The 25113-nt window shown below is 43.1% G+C and overlaps 1 protein-coding gene across 1 annotated transcript in view; it reads right to left on the bottom strand.

Annotated features, from left to right (window-relative positions):
- The window catches only part of OIT3 (oncoprotein induced transcript 3), a 501420-nt gene that overhangs the window by 365405 nt on the left and 110902 nt on the right, over positions 1 to 25113 (bottom strand). Inside the window, exon 2 of the mRNA XM_069242490.1 lies at positions 12061 to 12435. Coding sequence (XP_069098591.1) covers positions 12061 to 12435 — 375 coding nt within the window. The remainder of the gene's footprint in view (positions 1 to 12060; positions 12436 to 25113) is intronic.

Here is a 25113-nt window from a genome sequence, read left to right as displayed (position 1 = left end):
GATATCAGCATTAACAGGGCCTTACATAAAGACACATCCATTCCTTTTGACAAACTCAGTCTGACATGGCAGACAGAGTTGGAGACACCTATAGACGAGCAGAGATGGACCAGAATCACTACACACATATACTCAGTGACTAGGAATGCTCGCTTTAAATTAATTAACCTCTATGTTTATCACAGAGCTTATCTTACCCACCATACAATTGCAAAAATGTATGGTACCGGAGGTGGAGGTTGCCCCGGCTGCTCAGAACCGGCAGCGGGATTAGAGCACATGCTATGGTACTGTCCGAAAATAGTGCCCTACTGGGAAGAGGAATTTGGCTGTGGTTGCGGACAGGAGGCTGGGGCTATCTCCCTTGGTGGCACTATTAGGAGATTTTCCCCGCCCTCCTGCCAAAAAAAACAACCAATAAATATATTGACCTAGAATTAATTCTGGCCAAAAGATAAATTACGATACATTGGAAGGACGGTGGGGGCCTCCACATACAAAGGTGGCAGAACGCAGTGATAAAATGGGCAGAGGCAGAGGGAAATATATGACATCAAGAAGCAGCCACGGGGTGTGGGTCATGAGACATGGCAAGACAATGGGACATATTGTTAGATTGCCTCAAACATCCAAGTGACACACCCTCAGACCACTCGCGAGCAACTTCTGAGTTAGATACTGACAAAGACTCTACTCCATAAATGTACAACAAACCAAATCTGTTCAGGTTTCTTATTTGGAAAGACTATGATGTCCCCGGAATGACATGTTGTATGCTGGGGGCGAACATGGGAGGAGGGAATGGGGGAAGTATATTGTTTTTTCACATTTGGCAGATGTATGTTCCTTACTATCTTTATTTGCAAAATTATTAGAAGATATTTAAAAAAAAAAAAAGGTAAGCCCAAGACAGCCCCAATGGGCAGGGGTGCAGTGTATTAAAAAGGTAGGACAGACACTTGTGTGTTATACATGTCCTGATAGTGAAATACTGCCAAATGTGTTTTTTTTCACTATTGAAAGGCCTGTTTCTCCCATAGGATAACATGGGGATTGCTTTGAAATAAGTGCAGTTTCCCATTGGGAGCAGATGGAGATCTGGAGTTTAGGGTCTCTGAACTCACAATTTAAAAATACATCTTTTGGTAAACTTGGCTTTTAAATTGTAAGTTTGAAAATGTCACTTTTAGAAAGTGGGCATTTTCTTGCTTAACCATTCTGTGCCTCTGTCTGGCAGCTGAACACATGTCTGGGTCAGAATGACAGTTGGACTGTTTGTGAATTCGCTCTAGACAATCACACAAAGGGAGCTGAAGTGCGTCCTGCATATCATGATAAGTCTTCCTGGGCTAGCGTGGAGGGAAGATCTGGCACTTGAACCTGAATAGGGTTGTGCCTGTCCTTACACAAAGCAGTCTCTAACCTCCTGGAGTGTGTCTGGGGCCAGGACAGGGAGAGGAAGGGTCTTGTGCACTACAAAGACTTTCCTTTAAGGTTAGCTTACTTTAAAGGCAGAAATGAGTATACGTATTGGATTGCTGACCCCACAACTTCAGAACATTTCTGGACTAAGGACATTCTGCCAGGGAGAAGAGCTGGATGCTTGAGGAAGACCTGCCACTCTGCCTGTTGCTTTGCTGTGCCGGCCTGCTGCTGCTACTTCCACCCAGAGAGTGAAAAGACTGGACTTTTATTTTCTACATCCTGCTTTTCAAGGTTTTCTAAGGGTTTGAACTGAGCTTGCCTCCTGTTAGAAGTCTCAGCGACATCAAATACTTCATCTGCCAGCACCTGGGCTTTCTTCCTGAGAGTCCTGACTTGCCAAGTGCTGCCAAATCCAATTCCTGGGCCCTTGAAAGTGAGATCTGGTGAAAAACAAGAAGAACCAGGCACACCGACCCAAGATGACTCTAGAACCGCCGCCGCCGCTCCTTAAGTCTGCGCCGCTAGATGCATCCGAAGCTGTGGTCCTCGCTGAAGTGCAAACTGACCCCACAGGACCAATGCCGCTGCATCACCTCTGAGGTCCTGTGACATGTGAGTTCAGAGTGCTGTATCTCGACGTCCATGACACCCAACTCCCAGATAGCGCCTGAGGCCCTGTGGTGTGACCATGACCCCAAGAGATCACCTCATCGCTTCTTGACCCACCTGATTCTTGACCCCACCTGATCGTAAGGAACCGATGCCTCACCACTGATGCCGCATCATCTCCCTGCAACCGTAAGGAACTGACGCCTCACCTCCCCTCCTTCCAGTAAGGAACCAACCCTCACCGCCCCAGCAGCAGTAAGGAACTGATGCCGCACCGGCTCCAGCAACGCCTCACCTCCCCGATTCCGTGCAACGTCTTTGTTTCATCTTTTTTTAAAGGTACTGCACTTGGGGGTCTGTGCGACTCTGTGAATGGTGCCACACTCCCTCGCGAGTGGCATCAGACTGTTGGGAACAACTCTGTCAACGCCATTGTGATAGCCCTGCGTTGGAGTTATTGTGTTCCTAAGCACTTTAACCTTTAAAAATTCATATCTTTGTATGTGTGTGTTGGATTTTTCTCAATTTGGCCTTATTGTACTCTGATAAATACTGGCTATTTTTCTAAACTGGTGTGGAGTACTTTGTGGTGTTTTCACTGTGTGTGCGTGTGAATACAAATACTTAACACATTGCCTCTGAGATAAGCCTGCCTGCTCATGCCAAGCGACCAACGAGGTGAGGAGGGGTGGTCTTTGGTGTGTGACTCCCTTAAACTGACTGGAGTGAGGGTCCCTACTTGGACAGGGTGCAAAGTGACTGCCAACTACAGACCCCATTTTTATCAGGCATATTTTGCTGAGTATCAAAGAGTAGACATAGATCCTTGCCAGAAATGTGTTAGCTCCAATGTCAGCAGGTCCCTGGTCCAAATCTACTCAGCAAAGGTGAAGACTCCATTGATGCCTTCTACTTGCATCAAGTTCCTATTTCACTGCCTCCCTTTTTTGGGGGAACACACTTGTAGTTTTCTTCTCATTGAAAGTTCCCGCCCCCTTCTTGACACAACCCATGTGCCCCGCCAGCCAAATTATAGTACTTAAATCTGGATAAGCTGTTATTCGTAACCCAAAGCATATCTTCCCAGGATGCAAGCCTGCCATCCTTGATAATCGGGCTCCATCTATTTAATCCAGCTTTCTTCAGAGGTCTTGCTAATCTGTCCTGCAGACATTCCGGGGTTCCAGGTTCATTCCAAATCAGGGTAAACTACTATAGAAGGGTATCCCTAACACCCACCTAATCTGCATCCAAAGTCTGCATGCAGCATTCAAAATCTTCAATTTGACCATTTTGAAAAACTTGAGATTTCTAGAGTTATACAAGAGGTATTTAACCCCTTATGGCAAAGTTTTCAACATGGCTTGAAACAAAGGGACTTTCTGATGCAGGGTCCCTTCGCTTAACAGTAATCCTATATTCTTCATTTGAAAGGCCCAATAGTAGAGCTGAAAATCTGAGGCAGCTATGCCACCTTCAGATTTTTTCCTGCAGAGTTTTTTCCAGGGAGTTCTCATGCTCCTCGAGGATCAAATAAAACTGCTTACTACTCCCTGCAGTTTCTTAAGCCCTTATGCTCTAAAAGGTAACAGAATCATATTACAAATAAAAGTAGATTTTGGGAGTATCACCAGCTTTATAATATTAGTTCTCCCATGAATAGTGAGGGAGAGGCGCCCCCATGACCTCAGCATTTTCTTAGTATCTGTCATGACTTTATCAAAATTCACTCGAGGCCTAAGGGAACAATAACTCGTGCATCGCCATGCAAAATGTGTTCTCCAATAATATGACTTCCAATTTTTCATTGACATTATAAAAGTTGTCATGAGTGCTCTAATATCTGGGGTAAATAGCAGTGCATGGTGAGGGCACGAGTTGTAATTACCTTAGGCCACAAGTTATAGTTACTTAAAATAACTCTAACTATAACTGCTGAATTTCTCTGGTTTTGTGCAAGTAAATTCAGAACCTAATTATAGCGTCACTGTAACCTTTTGATTTTAAGTGAATTTCTAGTTTTTTAAATTCTATTTCCTAACTAGAACCTATAACATCCCTTTAACCCTTGCATATTATATAACTTATAGCTTGTGAATTCATAACAGTTATAATAAGAGTCATGACATTGGAAATTCCATCATTTCTCAGGACACAGTGCATGGTTGAATGTAGTGGCATACAGTGTGGTAGAATGCAGCGGCATACAATGCTGTTGGGGGAAGTGGCATACAGTGAAATAGTGTAGAGTGGAGTGTTGTAGAGCAGAGTGGAGTGGTTTACAATAAGATAGCATACAGTGAAGTGGTGTACAGTGCAGTGGTATATACTAGAGTGGTGTGGAGTGAAGTGGAGTACAGCAGAGTTCCGTACAGTGGAGTGTCATTGACTGGATTGACATACAGCGGAGTGGGGTAGAGTGGAATAGTATACACCGGAACTGGGGCCACAAAGTGGAATTTTGTATAACGGAGTGGTGTAGAGTGGAGTGGCATACAGTGGATTAGCATACAGTGGAGTGGCATAGGGTGGAGTGGCGTGAATTGGAATACCACAAAGTGGAGTAGAGTATAGGGGAGTGGAGTAGTGTGGAGTGGCATAGAGCGGAGTTGCATTGAGTGGAGTGAAGTAGAGTACAGTAGAGTTCCGTACAGTGGAGTGTCATTGATTGGATTGACATACAGCGGAATGCGGTAGAGTGGAATAGTATACAGTGGAACTGGGGCCATAAAGTGAAATATTGTATAATGGAGGGGTATAGAGTGGAGTGGCATACAGTGGATTAGCATGGATTAGCATACAGTGGAGTGGCATAGGGTGGAGTGGCGTACATTAGAATATCAAAAAGTGCAGTAGCATACAGGGGAGTGGAGTAGTGTGGCGTGGCATAGAGTGGAGTGGCGTAGAGTTGAGTGGGGTAGAGTGGAGTGGTGTACAGTGGAATAACATACACTGGAGTGCTGTACAGAGGAGTGCTGTAGAGTGGAGTAGCACACAGTGGAATAGCTTAGGTAGACTTGCATACACTCAATGAGCATATAGTGGAGTGACATACAGTGCAGTACCGTACAGTGTAGTGGCATACACTAGAGTGGTGTAGATTGGAATAACATACAGGGGAGTGGCGTAGAGTGCAGTAGCATACAGTGAAGCGGCATTCAGTGGAGTAGCATACAATGGAATAACAAACAGTGGAGTGGCAAACAGTGGAGGGGGAAGAGTGGAGTGGCATAGATTCAAATAGTGTAGCGCTGAGTGGTGTAGAGTATAGTTGCATACAGTCCAATCCTGTATAGTGGAGTGGCATACAGTGGAGTGGGGTACAGTAGAGTGGCGTGGAGTGGATTGGTGTACATTGGAGTGACATAGTGTGGAATAGGATACAGTGGAGAGTTGTAGAGTGGAGTAGCATAGAGTTGAGTGGTATACAATGGACTGGCATATAGTGGAGTGGCAAAGAATGAAGTAGTGTAGAATGGAGTGTGGTAGAAAGGAGTGCCATAGAGTGCAGTGGCATGAAGTGGAGTGGCGTACACTAGAGTGAGGTACAGTGTAGTGGCATACAGTAGAAGAACATAGATTGGAGTGTCATAGAGTGAATAGAGTCTAGTGGAGTGCCATACAGTGTAGTAGGGTAGAGTGGAGTGGCATAAAGTCGAATAGCATAGAGTTGAGTTGTGTACAGTATAGTTGTTTACAGTGGAACAATGTATACTGAAGTGGTGTAGAGTGGAGTGGGGTACAGTGAAGTGGTGCAGGGTAGAGTGGTGTACAGTAGTGTACAGTGGAATAGCATACTGTGAGGTTTTGTGGAGTTTAGTGATGTACTGTGGAGTGGTGTTTAGTAGAATAGCATACAGTGGAGTGGCGAAGTTGTGAGCAATGGAGTGTGGTAGAGTGAAATACGGTACAGTGGAACAGCATGCAGTGCAGTGGCATAGAGTGGAGAAGAGTACAGTGGAGTAATGGAGTGAGGTACATTACAGGGGCATATAGTAGAATTGTGTTGAGTGGAGTGTCGTAGAGTGGAGTGGTGTAGGGACATATACTGTATAGTGGAGTAGTGTACAGTGGAGTGGCATAGAGTGGAATAGCATAAAGTGGAGTGGCGAGGAGTGGACTGGCATAGAGTGGAATAGCGTATATTGGAGTGGCGTACACTGGAGTGGCTTATAGTGGAGTGGCACATAGTGGAATAGCCTACTGTGGAGTTGTGTAGAGGGGAGTGGCGTGGAGTGGAGTGCTGTAGAGGGGAGTGGTGCAGAGTGGAGTGGGATAGAGTAGAGTCATGTAGAGTGTGGAGGCATAGAGTGGAGTGGGGTATAAAGGAACAGCGTATAGTAGAGGGGCGCACAGTAGAGTGGTATGAAGAGGAGTGGAGTAGCACAGAGTGGAATAGCATACACTGGAGTCTTGCACAGTGGAGCTGTGTACAGTGGAATAGGGTAGAGGGGATCATCGTCCAGTGTAATGACGTGCAGTGTAGTTGCGTACAGTGGAGTGTTGTACAGTGGAGTGTCGTAGAGAAAAGTGGCATAGATACAAAGAGAATAAAATGGAGTAGTGTAGGGGAGTGGCATAGAGTGGAACGGGTGTAGTGGAGTGGCATGCAGTGGAGTGGCTTACAGTAGAGTGGGGTATAATAGAATAGCGTATAGTGGAGTGGTGTAGACTGCAGTGGCATAGAGTGGAGTGACATAGAGTGAAGTGGCACAGGGTAGAGTGGTGTAGAGTGGAGTGGGGTAGAGTAGAGTGGAGTAGAGTGGAGTGGCGTACAAAGGAATACCATATAGTAATGTGGTGTACAGTGGAGTGGCATAGAGTGGGATAGCATAGACTGGAGTCTTGTACAGTGGAGTTGTGTACAGTGGAATGTGGAGAGTAAAATAGCACACAGTGTAGTGATATGAAGTGTAGTGGCATAAACTGAAGGGTCATACAGTGGAGTCGCATACAATGGTATAGCGTACAGTGGAGTGGTGTACAAAGCCATGGTGTAGAATGGAGTGGGGTAGAATGAACTGGCATACAGTGGAATAGAGTAGAGTAGAGTGGAGTGGCATAGAGTTGACTGCATAGAGGGGAGTGAGGTACAGTGTAGTGGTGTACAGTGGAATAGCATAGAGTGCAGTGGCATAGAGTTGAGTAGCATATAGTGGAGTGGCGTGCAGCAGAATAGCGTACACTGGAGTGACATAGAGTGGCATAGATTAGATCAGATTAGAGTAAAATTTTATAGAGTGGAATGGAATACACTGGAGTAGCACAGAGTGGAGTGGCATAGAGTTGAGTAAAGTACAGTGTAGTGGCTTAAAGTGAAATAGCAATAGACTGGAATGGCATACAGTGGAGTGCCATAGAGTGGAATGACATGCAGGGGAGTGTTGTAGAATGGAATACTGTAAAGTGGAGTTTTGTAAAGTGTAGCACGGTGCAGGATATTGGGGTAGACTGTAGTGGTGTATAGTGTATTAGCATGCTGTAGAGTGACATACAGTGTAGTGGAGTAGAGTGGAATAACGTTGAGTTTGCTGGCGTACAGTTTAGTGATGTCATATGGAGTGGCATTTAGTGGAGTAGCATAGAGTAGAGTGGCATAGGGTGGAGTGTCGTACTGTGGAATAACATGAAGTGTAGCAGCGTAGAGTGTACTGATGTACAATGGAGTGGCTTAGGGTGGAGTAGAGTAGAATGGAGCAGTGTATAATGTAATAGCATACTGTGGATTGTCGTACAGTAGAGTGGCATATAGTCGAGTGGCGTAGAGTGGAGTGGCGTACACCCGAATAGCAGGTAGTGCAGTGGTGTACTCTGAGATTTCAAACAGTGGACTGGCATAGAGTGCAATAGCAGTGGCTGTAGTGTCATTGAGTGGAGTTGCGCAAGTGGAATAGCATACAGTGGCTTAGTATAGAGTAAAGGGGCGTACTGTGGATTGGTGTAGACTGGAGTGTCATAGAATGGAGTAGTGTAGAGTGTAATAACTACAATGGAGTGGTGTAGAGTGCAGTGGTGAAGGGTGGCCTGGAGTGGAGAAGGGTGTAATAACCTAGAGTGGAGTGGCACAGAGTGAAGTGGCATACAGTGCAGTGTGATAATTGAAACATATGTAGCATGAAAGTGTGCGAACAGATGTAGATTTAATGTCTCAGCAATATACATTATGAGGTGCAAATAGTAATTTTTAGTGGTATATGTGAATAGTGTAAGTAGTGTTAATGCTAAGTTTGAAAAATCTTAGTTATATTTGAGTCTGTGTATACCGCAGTAAGTTCACAGTATACCACGGTACATGCGGATGAGAAGTCAGTATGTGACTGGCTCATGTCTGTGTTTACCAAACGTAAAAGGTAGCCACGTAGTTTTTAACAAAGTTTGCCTGTGTGCTTCATTTCCCTGCATTCTGGATTATGCATTTAGATATAGGTAAGTGATATGCTTTATTGTTGTTCACTTCCTAGTACCACTTTATTAAAGTGGTATTAGGTAGAGAAAATTATGAATACATTTCTATAAATTTTTTCAGGAGCTTAAGACTATATTTTTTTAAGTAGCATGGTAATTTGTAGGTATTACTGCTGCACTCTGTTGACTTTTTTGTGCATATTTAAATATGTTAAAAATTGAGAATATACCGTAGTACCCTATATTTGTAAAATATAGTGTATTGGTGTGTATATCAAACATATATATATTTTTTTATTTATTTATGTACTGCGGTACCCACAAGGCAGTACTGAAGTACTCGGCACAGTTTTAAAAAAATACAGAAACGTACAAATCTTTTTCCCTACCTATTACCTCTTTACTACAGTAGTTATAGGTAGGAGAATAAATATCAAACCTAATACCTGTGTCTGACGCCATAAGACAGAACACAGCCAAAGTGTGCCTAAAAACAACATGACTACGTTTAACTTTTGTAAAGGCAGTCATTAGCCAATCACATGATGACTTGTTATTTTTATGTACCGCCGTACTTCCTCAAAATAAACGAAAGTACAGTGACTACAGATATCACAAAGTGAAAATGCCTTATAATAAAAATACTTACCTTTAGTACCCAAAAGGGTCATCTGCTCACCATAATGTGTAATCCTGCCAAATTTCATTCAAATCTCTTTATCCATTTTCACGCTATGCATGAGTACAAAGTCTATGGAAAATGCATTGAGCACGTTTTGGGACACTCATTTTTCTTTGCACTTCATTGACTAATATCCACAAAACTTTGCATACTCTGCAAAAGGGGAGTTAAGTTATTAATTGTCAAAAATATGAGGAATTTCTGTCTGAGAAACAATAACTATAAATATGATTGCCAATCTTATAAAACTATGAATAGCTCCAAGGCCCAGGATCTTGATGAATTCCGATTTATGGTTCCTAAATAAGCATAAGTCATTTGGGCCCTGTTGTTAGAACACATTTTGACTTATTGTATTGTTTCTAACCAAATACCTGACTCGTGGAAAAGTAGTCTTATATGTAATCTGCATAACAAAGGGACAGGACCAACTTCTTAAACTATTGCCCCATTACCTTGTTGGATATGACACGGAATGTATTTGCCAATCGTTGAAATTCAGCAACTGCCATTTGAGTATGTTGGATTTCAAGCTTTTTGATCAACAATTGATAATATCTTTTGTATGCAACTTTTGACTGAAAAGTATGTGCAAAGCATGTTGGCCGACCTGAACTATGGCAAAAATGCAAAAATCGAAATATACCAAACTATACTGCAAGTAATAGTACACCTACACTCCAACAACTGATTACTTGTTATGAATAGGACTGGCTTAGAACTAACAGGCAGAATTCCTGTTAGCAATGTCCTAAAACAGAATCCTCACTCTCTCTTTTATTTTCATTATCTATATTGGTGTGTCCAAGATTTGTTAAAAACTTTCAATCTCTTTTGCCTTCAAATTACGGTTGCTAAAATTATCTACAGAGATATATGCAGATGACTTTGCATTGATCAATCTCATTCCCGTAGTCACCAGCTCATCGTTTTGGCTAGCTACCTAGTCTAGCATCCATAATCTTGTGGCTAAAGAAAGAAACTAAAATCATGACAATGGGTGCCTGGGAGCTGGCGGCTCCCTGCCACTGGACCATCGATGGTAGTCATCCTGAAATTGTAAATAGCTGTCCCTAGTTCAGTGTAATAGCCTTCATTAATCTATGGTGGACACTTCATCTACAATTGCAATCAAAAAAAGTAGCTCTGTTGTTTAGCCCAATTCAAATTTTTGAAGCTTTGGGCAAGTGAAACATTACTTTACCATTGAGAGGTGTATTTATAGGCCCCTAGCGCCACAGGAGCTTCACTTTTCATGACACTCCTGTGGCACTAAGCACTGCGCCGTATTTACAAGGTGGCATTAAGGCACTTTTTGTGGCTTAACGTCACCTTGTAGATATGGCCCCTTCCTGCGCAGCACTGTGCGTGGAAGGGGCTTGCAATGGGTGTTGCTATGGGCGTGCCACTGCAACACCCATTGCATTTTGACGCTGCCTCAAATTTATGAAAGTACGTAAACCTGAGGGAGCACCAAAATCTAACACCACCCTCAGGGGCGTAGTTAGCAGGGCACAACAAGGAGGAATTATTTTATTCCTCCTTGTTTTTTGCTTTTTTCTAGGTGTGCTGCATTCTTTAGCACGCATAGAAACAGCAAAATGCCAGAAATGATTGTTTATGTGTTGGAAGGTGTCCCTTCCGGCATATAAACAATAATTTGAATATGACGCCTTGGCACTTCTGTGTGTGCTGCATTGTGCAGCACACACAGAATTGCCAAAGCGCCATTAGTGATTGTTAATGTGCATGAAGGGGCACCTTCCCGCACATAAACAATCACACCCCTCAATGTAGACATCCTTGCACGATGGCGCAAGGATGCCTGCGTTGGCAGCTAAATTTAGCACCAGCACAAGCGATAACACAGGGGTGCGCCGTATTCCCTTAAATGGGGCGCATCCCTGAGTTTCTAAAGTGAGACAGCGCTGCACTGCCAATTTTGGCGCAGCACCGCACTGCGCCACTTTTCCATAAATCTGGCCCTGGGAGTCTTTGGGCCTGAATTAGAGTTTGGTGGAATGGGCACTTCGTCACAAACTTGACTGACATCCCATCCTCCATATTACAAGTACATTATATCCTAGGGTGCTTGTAATACAGCAGACAGGCTATCATTCCCATTTGTGATGGTACACCCCGACTGGGTAAAGGCAGCGCAAGCTTGGTTTAACTTTGTTGGAATACCGTGTGCTCTCTCAGGTGGTACCCTCTTTTTATCATCTGTCTCAAGTTCCATCCTCTGTTCTACAAAATATTATTTGGTCTGAATTTTTAACTGATGTCACTCTAAAGAATTCTTTCACCCATCTACTTCATATGTACTTGGAGGCCTTGGCAATATCTAAAGCCAAATCCTTGAATCAAACCGATATTGCCAGTATGAAACTAAAGTTAGAGAAGATAGACAATGGCACTTTTACTTAGTATCTTTACCACTTTTGAAAAAATCAAAAGGTTGAATTTTAATTGTAATTTTCTGAAATTAGGTGAAGCCAAGCTGTAAGAAAAAGTTAGATGGGAATCCGATGTGTGAAGATTGTATATTAATTCAAAATTGGTGAATCTTGCAATATGCAAAAATAATCGCTTTCATGCACTAGTGGGTTTAAACTCCCGGGAAGAGTGGGATTTTGTATTTTTATTTTTCCCAGTCATGTTATTTAAGCTCGATTCATATTGAACACCGATCCTTACAAACTATAAGTCTCATAAATGTTCTTATACTCGACTCTTAAGCAACATCAAAACTCACGAAAACACGTTTGTTAATAATTGTACATTTCTTTCAAATATCAAACCTTTCCTTATCTGAAAAGCTATTATATTACTTTAGTCTTTTCTTTTTTAACTGTACAAATTCTCAGCATATTTTGCGAGGAGCCATTTCTTTTTAACAAATAAATAGAGAAAAATAAAACAGATCCCTGATTACTTACGTCCACAGTAAGCATGGAAGCAGACTCGTGGTTTCATGAGACGGTACACGTAGTACCCGCCCGGGCAGGCTTTGATGTCCACAGTGGTGTTCCACAGGCAGCAGTTCTCATTGAAACTGGCACAAGCATGCCTCTGGACAATGCCATCAGATTCACTCGGGTGGCTCCCGTTCAGCCATATCGGGGCATGAGTGCCGCAATGGTTTTCCGGGATACAAAAGGTAGGCATGGCGTCCCCAGCCATGCCGGTGAAGCGATACCACTCCCCATCGAGGTGATTGTCGCACATAGGTTTGTCCCGAGTCTCGTTGAAGTGGTGGTCGGTGTTCCTCCAGGGCTCATTTAGGCTGATGTAGGCAGAGCAAGGATCCAGGGCTGAAAGAAGAGAAAGCATATACGCTGAGACTTGCTTTTCATATTGTGGGTCCCTGCATCTGTTTAGTCAGTCATGTCCCAGATCCTGTGTCTAACATAAAATGTTATGCGTGCATACTTTCGAACAAGGAACACGAACGTTGAGTTTTGAAGTACATGACTTCTTGAGGCAGAAATGGAGTAGAGGTAGGTACTCAAAACATACCACAGCTTTTCTTACAGAAAAGATAAATAATGCATCAGACCATTACTTTTCGACTATTGGCACCACACACACACCTCTATGTTCATTAAGTCCTGTAACCAGCAAAAAGCTCATACTGTTGCTAAAGTCAGCCAATAATAACTCACTGGAGAATGAAAACAACCAAATGACATGCCTTGAAAACAACCAATGATAATTCAGACCAGTTGGTCTACACCTCTTGTGTATTTATCAATGTTATACCAGAAAGAATATATTCTTCTTTTGGTTCAAGGATTAGAAAGTTTAAGAAACACTCATCTATAAAGGATGACATACACAACCATAATACATTCCTCTCCCCCAGAGAAGCAGGGTCTAGCTACCTTTGATGCGGCCGATACAATGCACTTGAGCTCAGAGGTGGGAGGCGGGGGCTGTCAGTCTGCACCAACTGATGGTATTTTAGAGGATTCCTGTTCAGATGTTTTTTTGGCACATTACATGCCAGGGGCTTGGCTGTGTTTACTTTTCAGGAGGTGGGGTTCAGCGTTAGTAGAGGGCAAGGAGCAATAAAGAAGAGAGAGGAAAGGAATCAAAGACAAGCATTTGCAATTCAATAGGTCTTACATGTTCTTGAGTTTGAGCTATTGCCGTTGTAAATGCATAACTCAATCTTCCTTGCCACATAAATTGGTCAACCCTGCCTCATAACTTGGTCCTCTCTGCTACATAATTCCAGTGGCCCTGCATATAACTAAAGCATTTCCATTTACCTTCTTCCTAATTAATTTGCTAAAACATGTAGGTTTCAAAGTACGAGTGCATGTTCATTAGTTAAATGTGGAAATACACCATTTAACAACTACATTTATTGTCAATACACACAATATAATAGATAAATACCAATAGGTCAGCCAAAATAAAACTACGGCTAAACACTGACGTAAATGTTAAAAAACACAAATACTATTAAACCGGGAACCCCAGAAATACCCCAAACACTCCCCTTCCCACCTGCCCACAGCTCCTATGTTATGGGTGATGGTAAACCAGTTCTGACTTATTAGCCAGAACAGTGTTGCATTCTGGCACTAATAGTTGGCTTTCTCGATCATCAGTATGGGCTCAATACTAAAGTACTGTAGGCTAAAAGCCTAAGTGGGGAAGGGTCGCAGGATGTCTGCCTCTGCACCCTGCAGCTCTCCCTGCATACACCCTCTTTGAGAGCAGCGAAGCGCTGCTGTGCAGGGAAGCACAGCACTCAGGAACATGCTCAATCCTTCCAGAATGGATATTACTTGGAAGAGGGTATAAAAAAGAAAAACAAAGAATTGAGCACAAAGCAAGGGTGGAAGGGGAGGTGGTATGAAAATATGCATGAATGAGGCAGTCTCAGCGCTGTCGTTACCTTCGTTCCTCCAAGTGTTCTGAATGTATTTTTTTAATAGAATGCAGGCAGCAGCAAAAGGGAGCTCAAATGCCAGCAGAAAGATTATTGCTCTGCAGTGCAATTATGGAAGGATTTGGGGGAGCATGTGTAACGATGGGACAACTTTTCCCGGCCCAGTTCAGCTCTTTGTCATGTTATTCTTTTAGGGAAAGCGCCAACGTTAGTTTGCCATCACTGACACGAGTGCCTTCACACTCAAACCCAATTAGAATATCCTGGGCGCAAATCAAGCTGAGCACATCATAAAAAAATCCTTCTTAAATGAATCATTAAGCCACTGAGGTGTCCTTCACACTGGCTGAGAATACCAAAGGGATGTTTCACTGAGGCGCTGTTCTGCAATATATATGAACATGAAGCATGTCGCTGAGCCATGAGGAGAAAGGATCACGGCTGGAGTTAAAGGCAAAACCGAAACCACACACTGTAACAGGAGGAAGCATGAAGCAGGGTGATGGTCAACAAAAAGTTTCTCTTAGTGAAATTCCCTGGGGGGTGAACTTAGCACACAAAAGGAGGGACGTTTAGCACAATGCACCAATAAAAGTGAAGCATTTAAAACTAGCGCAACAAAGAACGAATGGCAAGAGTGGGCATGATTAAAAGCCCATATCGAAAACAACATGGCTTGCAGACAGCGCTGTGTGCTGCCAAGGTCGACCTAAAACGGAGAAGGTAAAAAAAGGGGATAAGAGCAGGAAAAGTTGACAAAATGGGAGAAGGAAATAAAATTGAGCAAAAAAGAGAAAGGAGATAAGGATGAGCAAATATGTCAAGGAAGTAGGAAGAAAAAATAACAAAAATAAGAAGAGGAGGAAACAAGGCAGTGAGGATGAGTGAGAAACAGAAGAGTGTGAAGTTAAAGACTTAGGAAGGGCATTGAAAGGACATCATTAAATGGATAAAGAGGATGAGTTAATAAAGTATAAGGGAGCAATAAAGAAAGAGAGAGGAAAGGACTCAAAGAAAAGGAGATGGTAAAAAGGGAATGAGAGCAGGAAAAGCTGAAGGAAATAAAATTTAGTGTAAAAGAGAAAGGAGATAAGGATGAGCAAAATGATCAAGGGAATAGGAGGATAAATGAACCAGAAAAAAGAAGAGGAGAGAGGGAGGTGAAGAAGATGAGTGAGAGACAGAAGAATGTGAAGAGAAACACCGAGGAGGAGGTTAGAAAGAGCAGCATTAAATGGATAAAGGCAATGAGAGGAGAGTAGGAAAGAAGGAAAGAAGAGCAGGAGTGGCTTTGAGATCCGTAAGTTACCACAGTGTAGCAGATGCAGTGACATGGGGGTACAGATAGGTGCACTGCACCTCATTTGTACCAGTATTTTAATATAGGCTAGGGGTTGCTCTAGGACTCATGACCTCCAAGTTACACAAAAGCAGAGAAGTCCCCCGGTTTGTGTATTATTATATCAATATACAGTTTCTGGTCTTAAGCCGTAAAATTCGGCAAAGACGGACATGCATAGTCACCAGCGGCCAAGCAGAGTGACAATATTTACGAGACTCACACAGAATATCAAAAATACAAATATTGTGCGTACAGAATATTGTGTCAATAATATTGAGGACCAAAATATCGAGAAAGATAGGTGCAAATAGGTAAGAGTAGATTTACTATTCTTAACTCCACATCGACGTACCTTGAATTTATATATATATCTATCACCAAGGTACATATATGTGGAGTTATATATAATAAAACTTTTCTTACCTATAGAAACATACCTTCATGATATTTTTGTCATCAATATTCTTGACACAATATTTTGTCCACATGGTATTTTTTTACGAATATTTTGTCTACACACCAATACTTACTTTATTTATTTTATAGAGGGCTACATGTAACTAAACTGCTTCATTGTTCTTGTAGCCCTAAGAAACATGGAACATGGCACATAATAAGATGAAGCATAAACAGTAGTTACAGTTACTTCTAATGGCACCTTATCTTTGGTAGCATGGTTAGGAGAAATCAAGGAAGGGTGTGTTAAATTGTAGAGTTTTCATTTTCAAGCTAAAGAGGGTGTGCTTACTAAAGTTTTAATCATAGTTTTGAAGTTTAATAGGATTGCAACTTCAAGATAAACAAATATCAAACTATTATATGTATAATGTGAATATTGCACACTATGACAAGTGGCTTATTCATGGCTGTACTGGGAATATTAATCTAACAACTTCCACAAATCTAATAAAAATATGACTAACAAAAGTTCAGATGATGTGCTTGAGCCGTGAGTTGAAGTAGGGTCAACCCAAATCAAATTAAAAATATCTTCGGATTTGTGTTCAAACCCATAAAGGAACATGAAATACATAAATATCATATCATCAAACAATTTCAAATATATACAAAATTGACAATACACTTTTTAGAACATTTCAAAATTACATTCTCTAATACAATAATCACAAGTAGATATATCATTTAAAACTATCACCTCAATTGATAAGTCATCTTACATAGCAGAGAAGAATAATCCAGACATGATTTAATTAACATAAATAAAGGTAAAAGTTATAAAAAAAACAGTTGCCATTAAAAATGTCTTCATACCTCAAGCCATCTAAATAAGTTAATGACTTGTTTCCATGGATGGTCTTCTTAATATACTTAAGTATAACACAGCAAGTATACATATTTGTTAATTTAAAAATAAATAAATAAAGGCCTCCTGATTTTGTTTGATGCCTTCTAACAAGAACATGCGGGCATAATGTAGTGGATCTGATATCACTATAGAATTTACAGAACAATAAAAAGTGATTTGCCTTTCCATCACACAGACACGTTGGCAGGTTCGAAAGCCATGACTGTATTTTAGAAAGACCAATAGGTAATGAATCCACTCCAAACACAGCTTGGTCAACAAGAATCTATCATAAACATTTTTCACATGGATCAAATATCCTTGTACCCCCTGATGAGTTATGACCTTAATGTAGCTATCTATTGCAGATTTCATTTTTTCTTGATGATCCCTAATAGCCTTCTTTACTCCCACCAAGGACGATTTTATTTCTCTTTGCTTAATTGCATAATACTGTGGAATTGTAAATCTAATGGATTAAAATTCACCCCTATCTCTAGCAACAACTTTTTTGATAAGCTGAAAACATGGAAATTTCATATAGTGATCCAAATCCAAGCAATCCCTAATAATTTCCCTTGTAAACTTAGGGTCTGATTTATGAAAAGTTAATCCCGCCTTTGCATCATCTTTTGATACAAAAGCGGTGCAAACTTACAAAATATAATCATATTTTGCAAGTTTGTGGCGCTTTTGCGTCAAAAAATGACACGAAGGCGGCACTAACTTTTCATAAATCAGGCCCTTGGTGCCTTGTTTCATCCAAATACTTTGCCATTTAATTAATACAGTAAGATCAATGGTTTCCCCCATAAATGATATTCCCAGTTCTTATGTGCTATATAAACAGGAGTCGACTTTGGGACGGCCAAAAGTCTACACTTATTTTTACCCCAAACTGGAGAAGCATACATGGGCAGAGGAAGATACTTACTTTTACATATATAGTTTATTTATTTCTTTAAAGGGTTTGCTGCCTATCTTCTTGGGAAAGCCAAAGATAGCAGCTGTTGCCCTTATAAATTATAACTTGGCTGGCCCTACATGGGGCATCCAGTAACCGTTCTGAGAGAAGACTATACCCAGGTAACTAAAAGTTTTTGCTTCTTCAAGCATCTGCCCCATCAAAAAATGTCTTGTTCCCCCTTTTTAACGTCTTCCCGCATACCATAGTATGTGTCTTAGTTAGATTCAATTTTAATTCCCTACGTTCCATAAAGGTAACAAAGTGGGTTATCGGATGCTGGAGACCAATAGATGTCGTAGATAAGAGTACCGCATCATTGGCACAGAGTAAAATGGGGGTAATTCGGGAGCCCACCCTGGTTGCAGCTGCATTAATATTCTGAAGGTAATCATCCACCCCATTGATATATAATGAAAATAACAGTAGTGCTAAACGTATCCCTGCCTAATTTCCTGGGTCACCCGAAATGCATCTGTTCCCCATTTTTCCTGTAATGGATACAAGTGGTTATGGAGGCATACAACTGGGAAAGGTAACTTATGATATTCTTTGGGGCACCCATGCCTATCAACACTGCCATAATTTAGCATGATTCACCAAATCAAAGGCGACAGAGAGGTCTGCAAAACACAGGTGAATATGTCCCTCCCTAGATAATGTGTTTGTTAATGATAGGATGTAAATTTATTATCTGTTTCACTGTGCCTATTTCTTTTCTAAACCCGAATTGTGATTCAGAAAAAAAGTCATTTTTCCTGGGCACAAGCTTCCAGCCTATCTAAGACCACTCTACCCATAGTTTTTACTGAAGAATCCAGGAGTAAAATGGGGCAGTAACATCTAGCTTCATCCCTGGTCCCTTTCTTAAAAATGGGGACAAGCACACTTTTACTCCAGGATTTTGGGTAATAAACATTTGCAACTACATTCAAAATTTGAGTTAAGATTGGGGCCCATAGTAATAAATTTGCCTTAAAGACATCCACTAGGACCCCGTTAGGCCCAGGCGCTTTTTCTTGAGCAATGTTCTTTAAATACTATATACCTCCTCAATACTAACTCGCTCCAAGTGCTCAAAGGTGATAGGGGTTTGAGGACCCAAAGGCACATCCATAGCAATGTTATCGGGAATGAAAATACCTGCAAAGTAATCCAAACATCAGGTGGCACGGAAATCTCGAAAGATGGGCTATCCCCCTCTTTAAGAAAAGGAAAGTTTATTGTTTTCCAAAATAAACTATTGTTTCCAATTTCAGCCACCTGATCAAAATCCGCCCAAGCTAATTCCTGTAATACCTTTTTTCTCTTATTCAACACTGACCTATAAATTTTTTGGAGTTCCTTAACTTTTTCCCCATTTCTCAGCAAGTCACGTAAGGCCGTTCTAGAGCCTGCTTTGCTTTGGTACATTGTGAGCTGAACCACCCTGCTTGCTTCTCATCTGTCCAGTGCCTTTAACCAACAGTTGTATTTTATTGGCAATTGGTGCTGTTATTTGAGAGAAAGCCTCCACCAACCTATCATTATCCACCACCACTCTGTGCATGCGACAAAGGCTTCAGATTTTTCTTGCAGAATAGATTCAAGTATTTTTAATTCACGTATACCTGCCCATTCTAAGTTGATACCATTCCTCCTCAAAATGTCAACAGCTGACACATTTTCCATTTTTGTATGACTATTATAAATAATGTTCAAGGAAATACTTACTACAGCATGATCGCTAAGCATAGGGTGTCAAAGCTTGAGCCATATAGTTCAAATCTTTGGCTGAAATCAATTCATGATCAATAATGGAATGATGCCCATTTGCATTGAAGGTTGGCAATCCAGAGCCATTTTCTCCTAGATCCTGTTCTACAATTTCCAAGTTTAATTTGTATACAAATTCATTTAATGAATTCCCATACAAGTCATGTGAGAAATGCACTTGATCAGCCCCAAAACAGTCTGAAAGGCCAGAGAGAGAGCTACTATTGCACTGACATTTCCCCAAATTAAAATGTTTGACCAAGAGGTACATGAAATTAGGGCCCACTTTACTCACAAACATATCTAGATCCTTCCCCAACTTGGTAATAAATCTACTATGTGGATTATTAAAAAATATTATTATAAAAAGTTATTAATACAACATCATGCCTTTGATCTATGTTTAACTGTACCACCTGATAAAAGGGGGAAACTGTTAAAGTCTTCTTAACAACAATGGGCAGGTGGTTTGCCAACAGCCCTTTAGCCCGTCCATTTTTCGAAGGAGTAGCAGGAGTTTGAATGGAGGAGAAACTATCTATATGGAAATCTTCTTTACACCAGGTTTCGTGTAAACATACTACCTGGGCAGAGGATATAATATCTAGCCAATCAGGGTTATGAATCTTTGATTTTATCCCCGCCACACTCCAACACTTAACAATTAGATCTTGTATAACTTTACCTTTTGTGTTGGCTATTCCCAACTCATTTTGTGTATGACTTTGAAGGCCATATGTCTCTGAGCCCTTACTCCTGCAGGCTACTACCATATCCTTGTTCTGTCAATCTTGCTCCTCTAGCTGAGATAGTAGAGCAAATCTGTTTGTTGTAACAATCGGAGCTAAGGGCTTACTTAGAGATGTCTTCTGCCTTACTTTCTAATGAGTGGGCCGTGCTGTGAAAGCCCAGGAATGGGTTAGGGGTATAAAAGCCACTGCGACTAACTGGTCTGTAAAAATATACTAAGCGAGGGGGCTTTTATTCTATCAGCACTAAAAGATCCTCACCCTAAGTGCTGTAAAATGCTCTCTACAAAATAATGGTCTTCTAAAATTTACGATTATACAATCCCCAATGGTTTCTTTATGGTGAACGCCCAACCACTGTGTTCTTTTTACACGTACCACCTCACAGGACAAATCCCCCTCCCATCCAGAATTTGATTTCTAGCAGTCTTGTTATACAAATTAGTATATTTGTCATTGACCGGATGTATGATGGAACAAAGCATGCGGATATCACGCATGCCTTTACAACGCGGTATCGACAATGACCGCGTCTTTACTACGCATGCTTTTACCACGCATGCATTTATAATGAAATTCATTGTAAAAGCATGTTTGGTAAATTCTACCCCCGCACCCTACATCTAAGACCATACTCCACCCACCCAAGCCCTTAAAACTGCCCTTTCCAGCCCCTGTCCTGAACCCTAACCCCCTACCCTACCATGCCCTGTCCTAAAACCTACCCCGGCCTGTCCTAAAAACTACCCGACCGCCACCCCCTTTAAACCCTAAAACATATCCTGCCTTGTCTTAGACCCCGACCCCCCCACTCCCACCCTATATCCTAAAAGCTACCCTGCCCTGTCCTAAAACTTACCCCAGCCTGTCCTAAAAATTCCCCCGACTTCCCCACCCTAAACTGTAAAACATACCTGTCCTAAAAACTACCCCTCCCTGTGCTAAAAACTACCCCGACCCCTGCCCTAAAACCTAAAACTTACCCGCAGTGTCCTAAAAACTATCGGAACCCCCCGCCCTAAAAGCTACCCTGCCCTGTCCTAAAAACTACCCGACCCGCCCCACCCTACCCTGTCCTAAAACCTATCTTGCCCTGTCCTAAAAACTACCCTGATCCCCCACTCTACACCCCAAAACCACCCGCCCTAAACCCTAAAACCTACCCTGTCCTAAAACCTACCCCTCGTCCTAAAACCTACCCCGACCCTCCGCCCTAAACCCTAAAACCTACCCTGCCCTAAAAATGACCCCACCCTAAACCCTAAAAGCTACCCTGCCCTATCCTAAACGCTACCCCGCCCTATCCTAAAAACTACCCTGACCCCCGCCTTAATCCCTAAAACCTACCCTGTCCTAAAAACTACTCCACTCTGTCCTAAAAACTACTCCGACCCCCGCCCTAAGACCTAAAACCTACCCTACCCTGTCTTAAAACATACCCCGACCTCCCGCCCCACCCTAAACTCTAAAACCTACCCTGACCCAAAACCAACCCCACCCTGTCCTAAAAACCACCCCGACTCCTGCCCTAAACCCTAAAACCTGCCCTGCCCTGTCCTAAAAACTACCCCACCCTAAACCCTGACTACACATTTTACATGCCGCTGCCGATGAGGGCTAGATAAATTAACAGCGAGAGAGTTGGATTCTGCACAATTGGAAACTTGATGTCCATTAAAAATGAAAAATAAGCCTTGATAAAGTCCCAAAATGGGACGAAACACATGTCGGAAAAAACGTTGTATGGGCTGAAACTCACTTTGAGTGTGGGAGATCTATAAAGATTGAAGACCAGGGCCCAACTGTCAAACGGACTTTTGGATATATATCGCAAGGACGGAAAACAATATTTTAATATGTTTGAAGACTCACAAGGAATGAACTCATGGGCTTAAATATTTAAGCGGATCCTCACAGTAAAGAACATTAATTTTGTTTTGTTTGCAGCATCAAAAGATTATGGGGGTCATTCTGACTTTGGCGGGCGGCGGAGGCCGCCCGCCAATGTCCCGCCGTCAAAATACCGCTGTGCGGTCAAAAGACCGCCGCGGTAATTCTGAGTTTCCCGCTGGGCTGGCGGGCGACCGCCAGAAGGCCGCCCGCCAGCCCAGCGGGAAACCCCCTTCCATGAGGATGCCGGCTCCGAACGGAGCCGGCGGAGTGGAAGGGGTGCGACGGGTGCAGTTGCACCCGTCGCGATTTTCAGTGTCTGCTTGGCAGACACTGAAAATCTTGATGGGGCCCTGTTAGGGGGCCCCTGCAGTGCCCATACCACTGGCATGGGCACTGCAGGGGCCCCCAGGGGCCCCACGACACCCGTTACCGCCAGCCAGGTTCTGGCGGTCAAAACCGCCAGAACCAGGCTGGCGGTAAGGGGGTCGGAATCCCCATGGCGGCGCTGCCTGCAGCGCCGCCATGGAGGATTCCCTAGGGCAGCGGGAAACCGGCGGGACACCGCCGGTTTCCCGTTTCTGACCGCGGCTGTACCGCCGCGGTCAGAATGCCCATGGATGCACCGCCAGCCTGTTGGCGGTGCATCCGCGGTCCCCGGCCCTGGCGGTAGTCAACCGCCAGGGTTAGAATGACCGCCTATATATTTTGATATTGTTTTTAGGTGTTTTTATGATACTATAGATAGGATGTTCCAAATATCACATGTTGAACATATAGTTCATTTATTATTAAAGTTGTTGATGACACATATAATTTCAACACCCTGTTGGTTCCTTTTCTAATTGCTTCTGTCTTTTCAGCCGGTCACACTTTGATCCAGTTCCCCTTCCTAGATTGCTTTTTTGACCAGTACATGAATGATACATAGAGATGTTGAGTGCGCCACTATTTGTTCTTATTTCGGATATTACCTGGTATCTTTAGGATTCTGGGTTACACATAGTGGCAACAGATGTGGTATAGTGTTTGATCACCTTGTTTTGACTCCTGAATATGCTCAGAGATGTGCAGCTAAGTTAAATCATTGTTGCCCTATTGTTTGCAACCCTGAAAGCTACCCTGCCCTGTCCTAAAACCTACCCTGCCCTAACCTAACAACTACCCTGACCTCCCACCCGCCCTAAAATCTACCCTGTCATAAAAACTACCACACCCTGTCCTAAAAACTACCCAGACCCTCGCCCTAAACCCTAAAACCTACCCTGCCCTGTGCAGAAAACCTACCCTGACCCCTGCACCCACCCTAAACCCTAAAAGCAAACCTACCCTGTCCTAAAAACTAGCCCTCCCTCTCCTAGAAACTACCCTGACCTCCGCCCTGAAACCTTAAACCTACCCCGCCCTGTCCTAAAAACTACCTGACCCCCATCTTAAACACTAAAGTAACCCTGCCCTGACCTAAAACCTATCCCGCCCTGTCCTTAAAACTATCCCGACCCACGCCATCAACCCTAAAAGCTACCCTGCCCTGTCCTAAAACCTATCCCACCTTGTCCTAAAAACAACCCCCACACCCCGCCCTCAACCCTAAAACCTACCCTGTCCTAAAAACTACCCCAGGCTGTCCTAAAAACTACCCTTACCTCCCAGCCGTAAACCCTAAAATCTACCCTGTCTTAAAACCTACCCCGCCTTGTCCTAAAAACTACCCCGAGCCCCTGTCCTAAACCCTAAAACCTACCCTGCCCTGAAATCTACCCCTATCCCCGCCTTAAATCCTACAACCTACCCCACCCTAAAAACTACCCCACCTAACAGGCCCCCCCTTAAGCCCTAAAAGCTACCCTGCCCTAAAATCTACCCTGACCTAAAACCTATCCTGCCTTGTCCTAAAAACTACCCCAACTCTTGTCTTAAACACTAAAACTTTCCTGTCCTAAAACCTAACCCACCCTGTCCTAAAAAATACCCCAAACCCCCGTCCCCACCCTGAACCCTTAAACCTACCCCACCCTGTCCTAAAAACTAACCCGACCCCCGCCTTCGCCCTGAACCCTAAAAGCTACCATGCCCTGTCCTAAAACCTACGCTATCCTGTCCTAAAACCTACTCCACCCCTCCCTAAAAACTACCCCACCCCAGCCCTAAACCCATAAACCTACCCTGCCCTGTTCTAAAACTACCCCTCCCCACCCTAAACCCTAAAAGCTACCCTGCCCTGTCCTGAAAACTACCCTGACCCCCACCCCACCCTAAACCCTAAAACTTACCCTGTCCAAAAACTTCCCGACTCCCCGCCCTAAACCCTAAAACCTACCCTGTCCTAAAAAATACCCCACCCTGTCCTAAAAACGACCCCAATACCCCACCCTAAACCCTACCCTGTCCTGAAAACTACCCCAATCCCCCGCCCCACCCTAAACCCTAAAAGCTACCCTGTCCTAAAAACTACCCCAACCGAGAACCCTAAAACCTTCCCCACTCTTTCCTAAAAACTACCCGACTCTTGGACCCTGTCCTAAAAACTACCCCAACCCGCCATCCCGCCCCCCAAAACTGGCCTCACTTACCTCTCTCTCCTCTGGTCGCTACTCCTTCCTGTTCCACCCGGTCTGCTCTCTCTGCTGTTACCATGTATACGCCTGGTAAAGGCATGCGAAGTATACACATATGCGTGGTAATAGCACCGTGGTCAATGCATAGCGTTGCATTGACTGCGTTGCTAGTGATGTTTCCCCATTGACCTCTTCTGACAAAATTGGCACATTCTTTAAAATGATTGTATAGGGGGTGTACTCAGGAGAAAGTTGAGGATAGCCCTTGGCATATCATTTATCCTTTCCAATCCTTCTTTCCTCTTGCCGTCCTACTATTACAATTGTAATTTGATGGGCCTATGGGAAATATAGAGACATTCCCATATTTAGAAGCAGATTCTGGGGGTGATTCTGACTATGGCGGACGGCGGAGGCCGTCCGCCATAGTACCGCCGCCAAATGACCGCACCGCGGAGGCCATTCAGACATTTCTTCTGGGCCGGCGGGCGCTCTCCAAAAGAGTGCCCGCCGGCCCAGAGGAAA

The sequence above is a fragment of the Pleurodeles waltl genome, chromosome 6 (genome assembly GCF_031143425.1).
Source record: "Pleurodeles waltl isolate 20211129_DDA chromosome 6, aPleWal1.hap1.20221129, whole genome shotgun sequence".
Lineage (NCBI taxonomy): Eukaryota > Metazoa > Chordata > Amphibia > Caudata > Salamandridae > Pleurodeles > Pleurodeles waltl.
The sequence above is the reverse complement of the archived record's forward strand: the minus strand, read 5'-3'. Positions and strand labels throughout refer to the sequence as shown.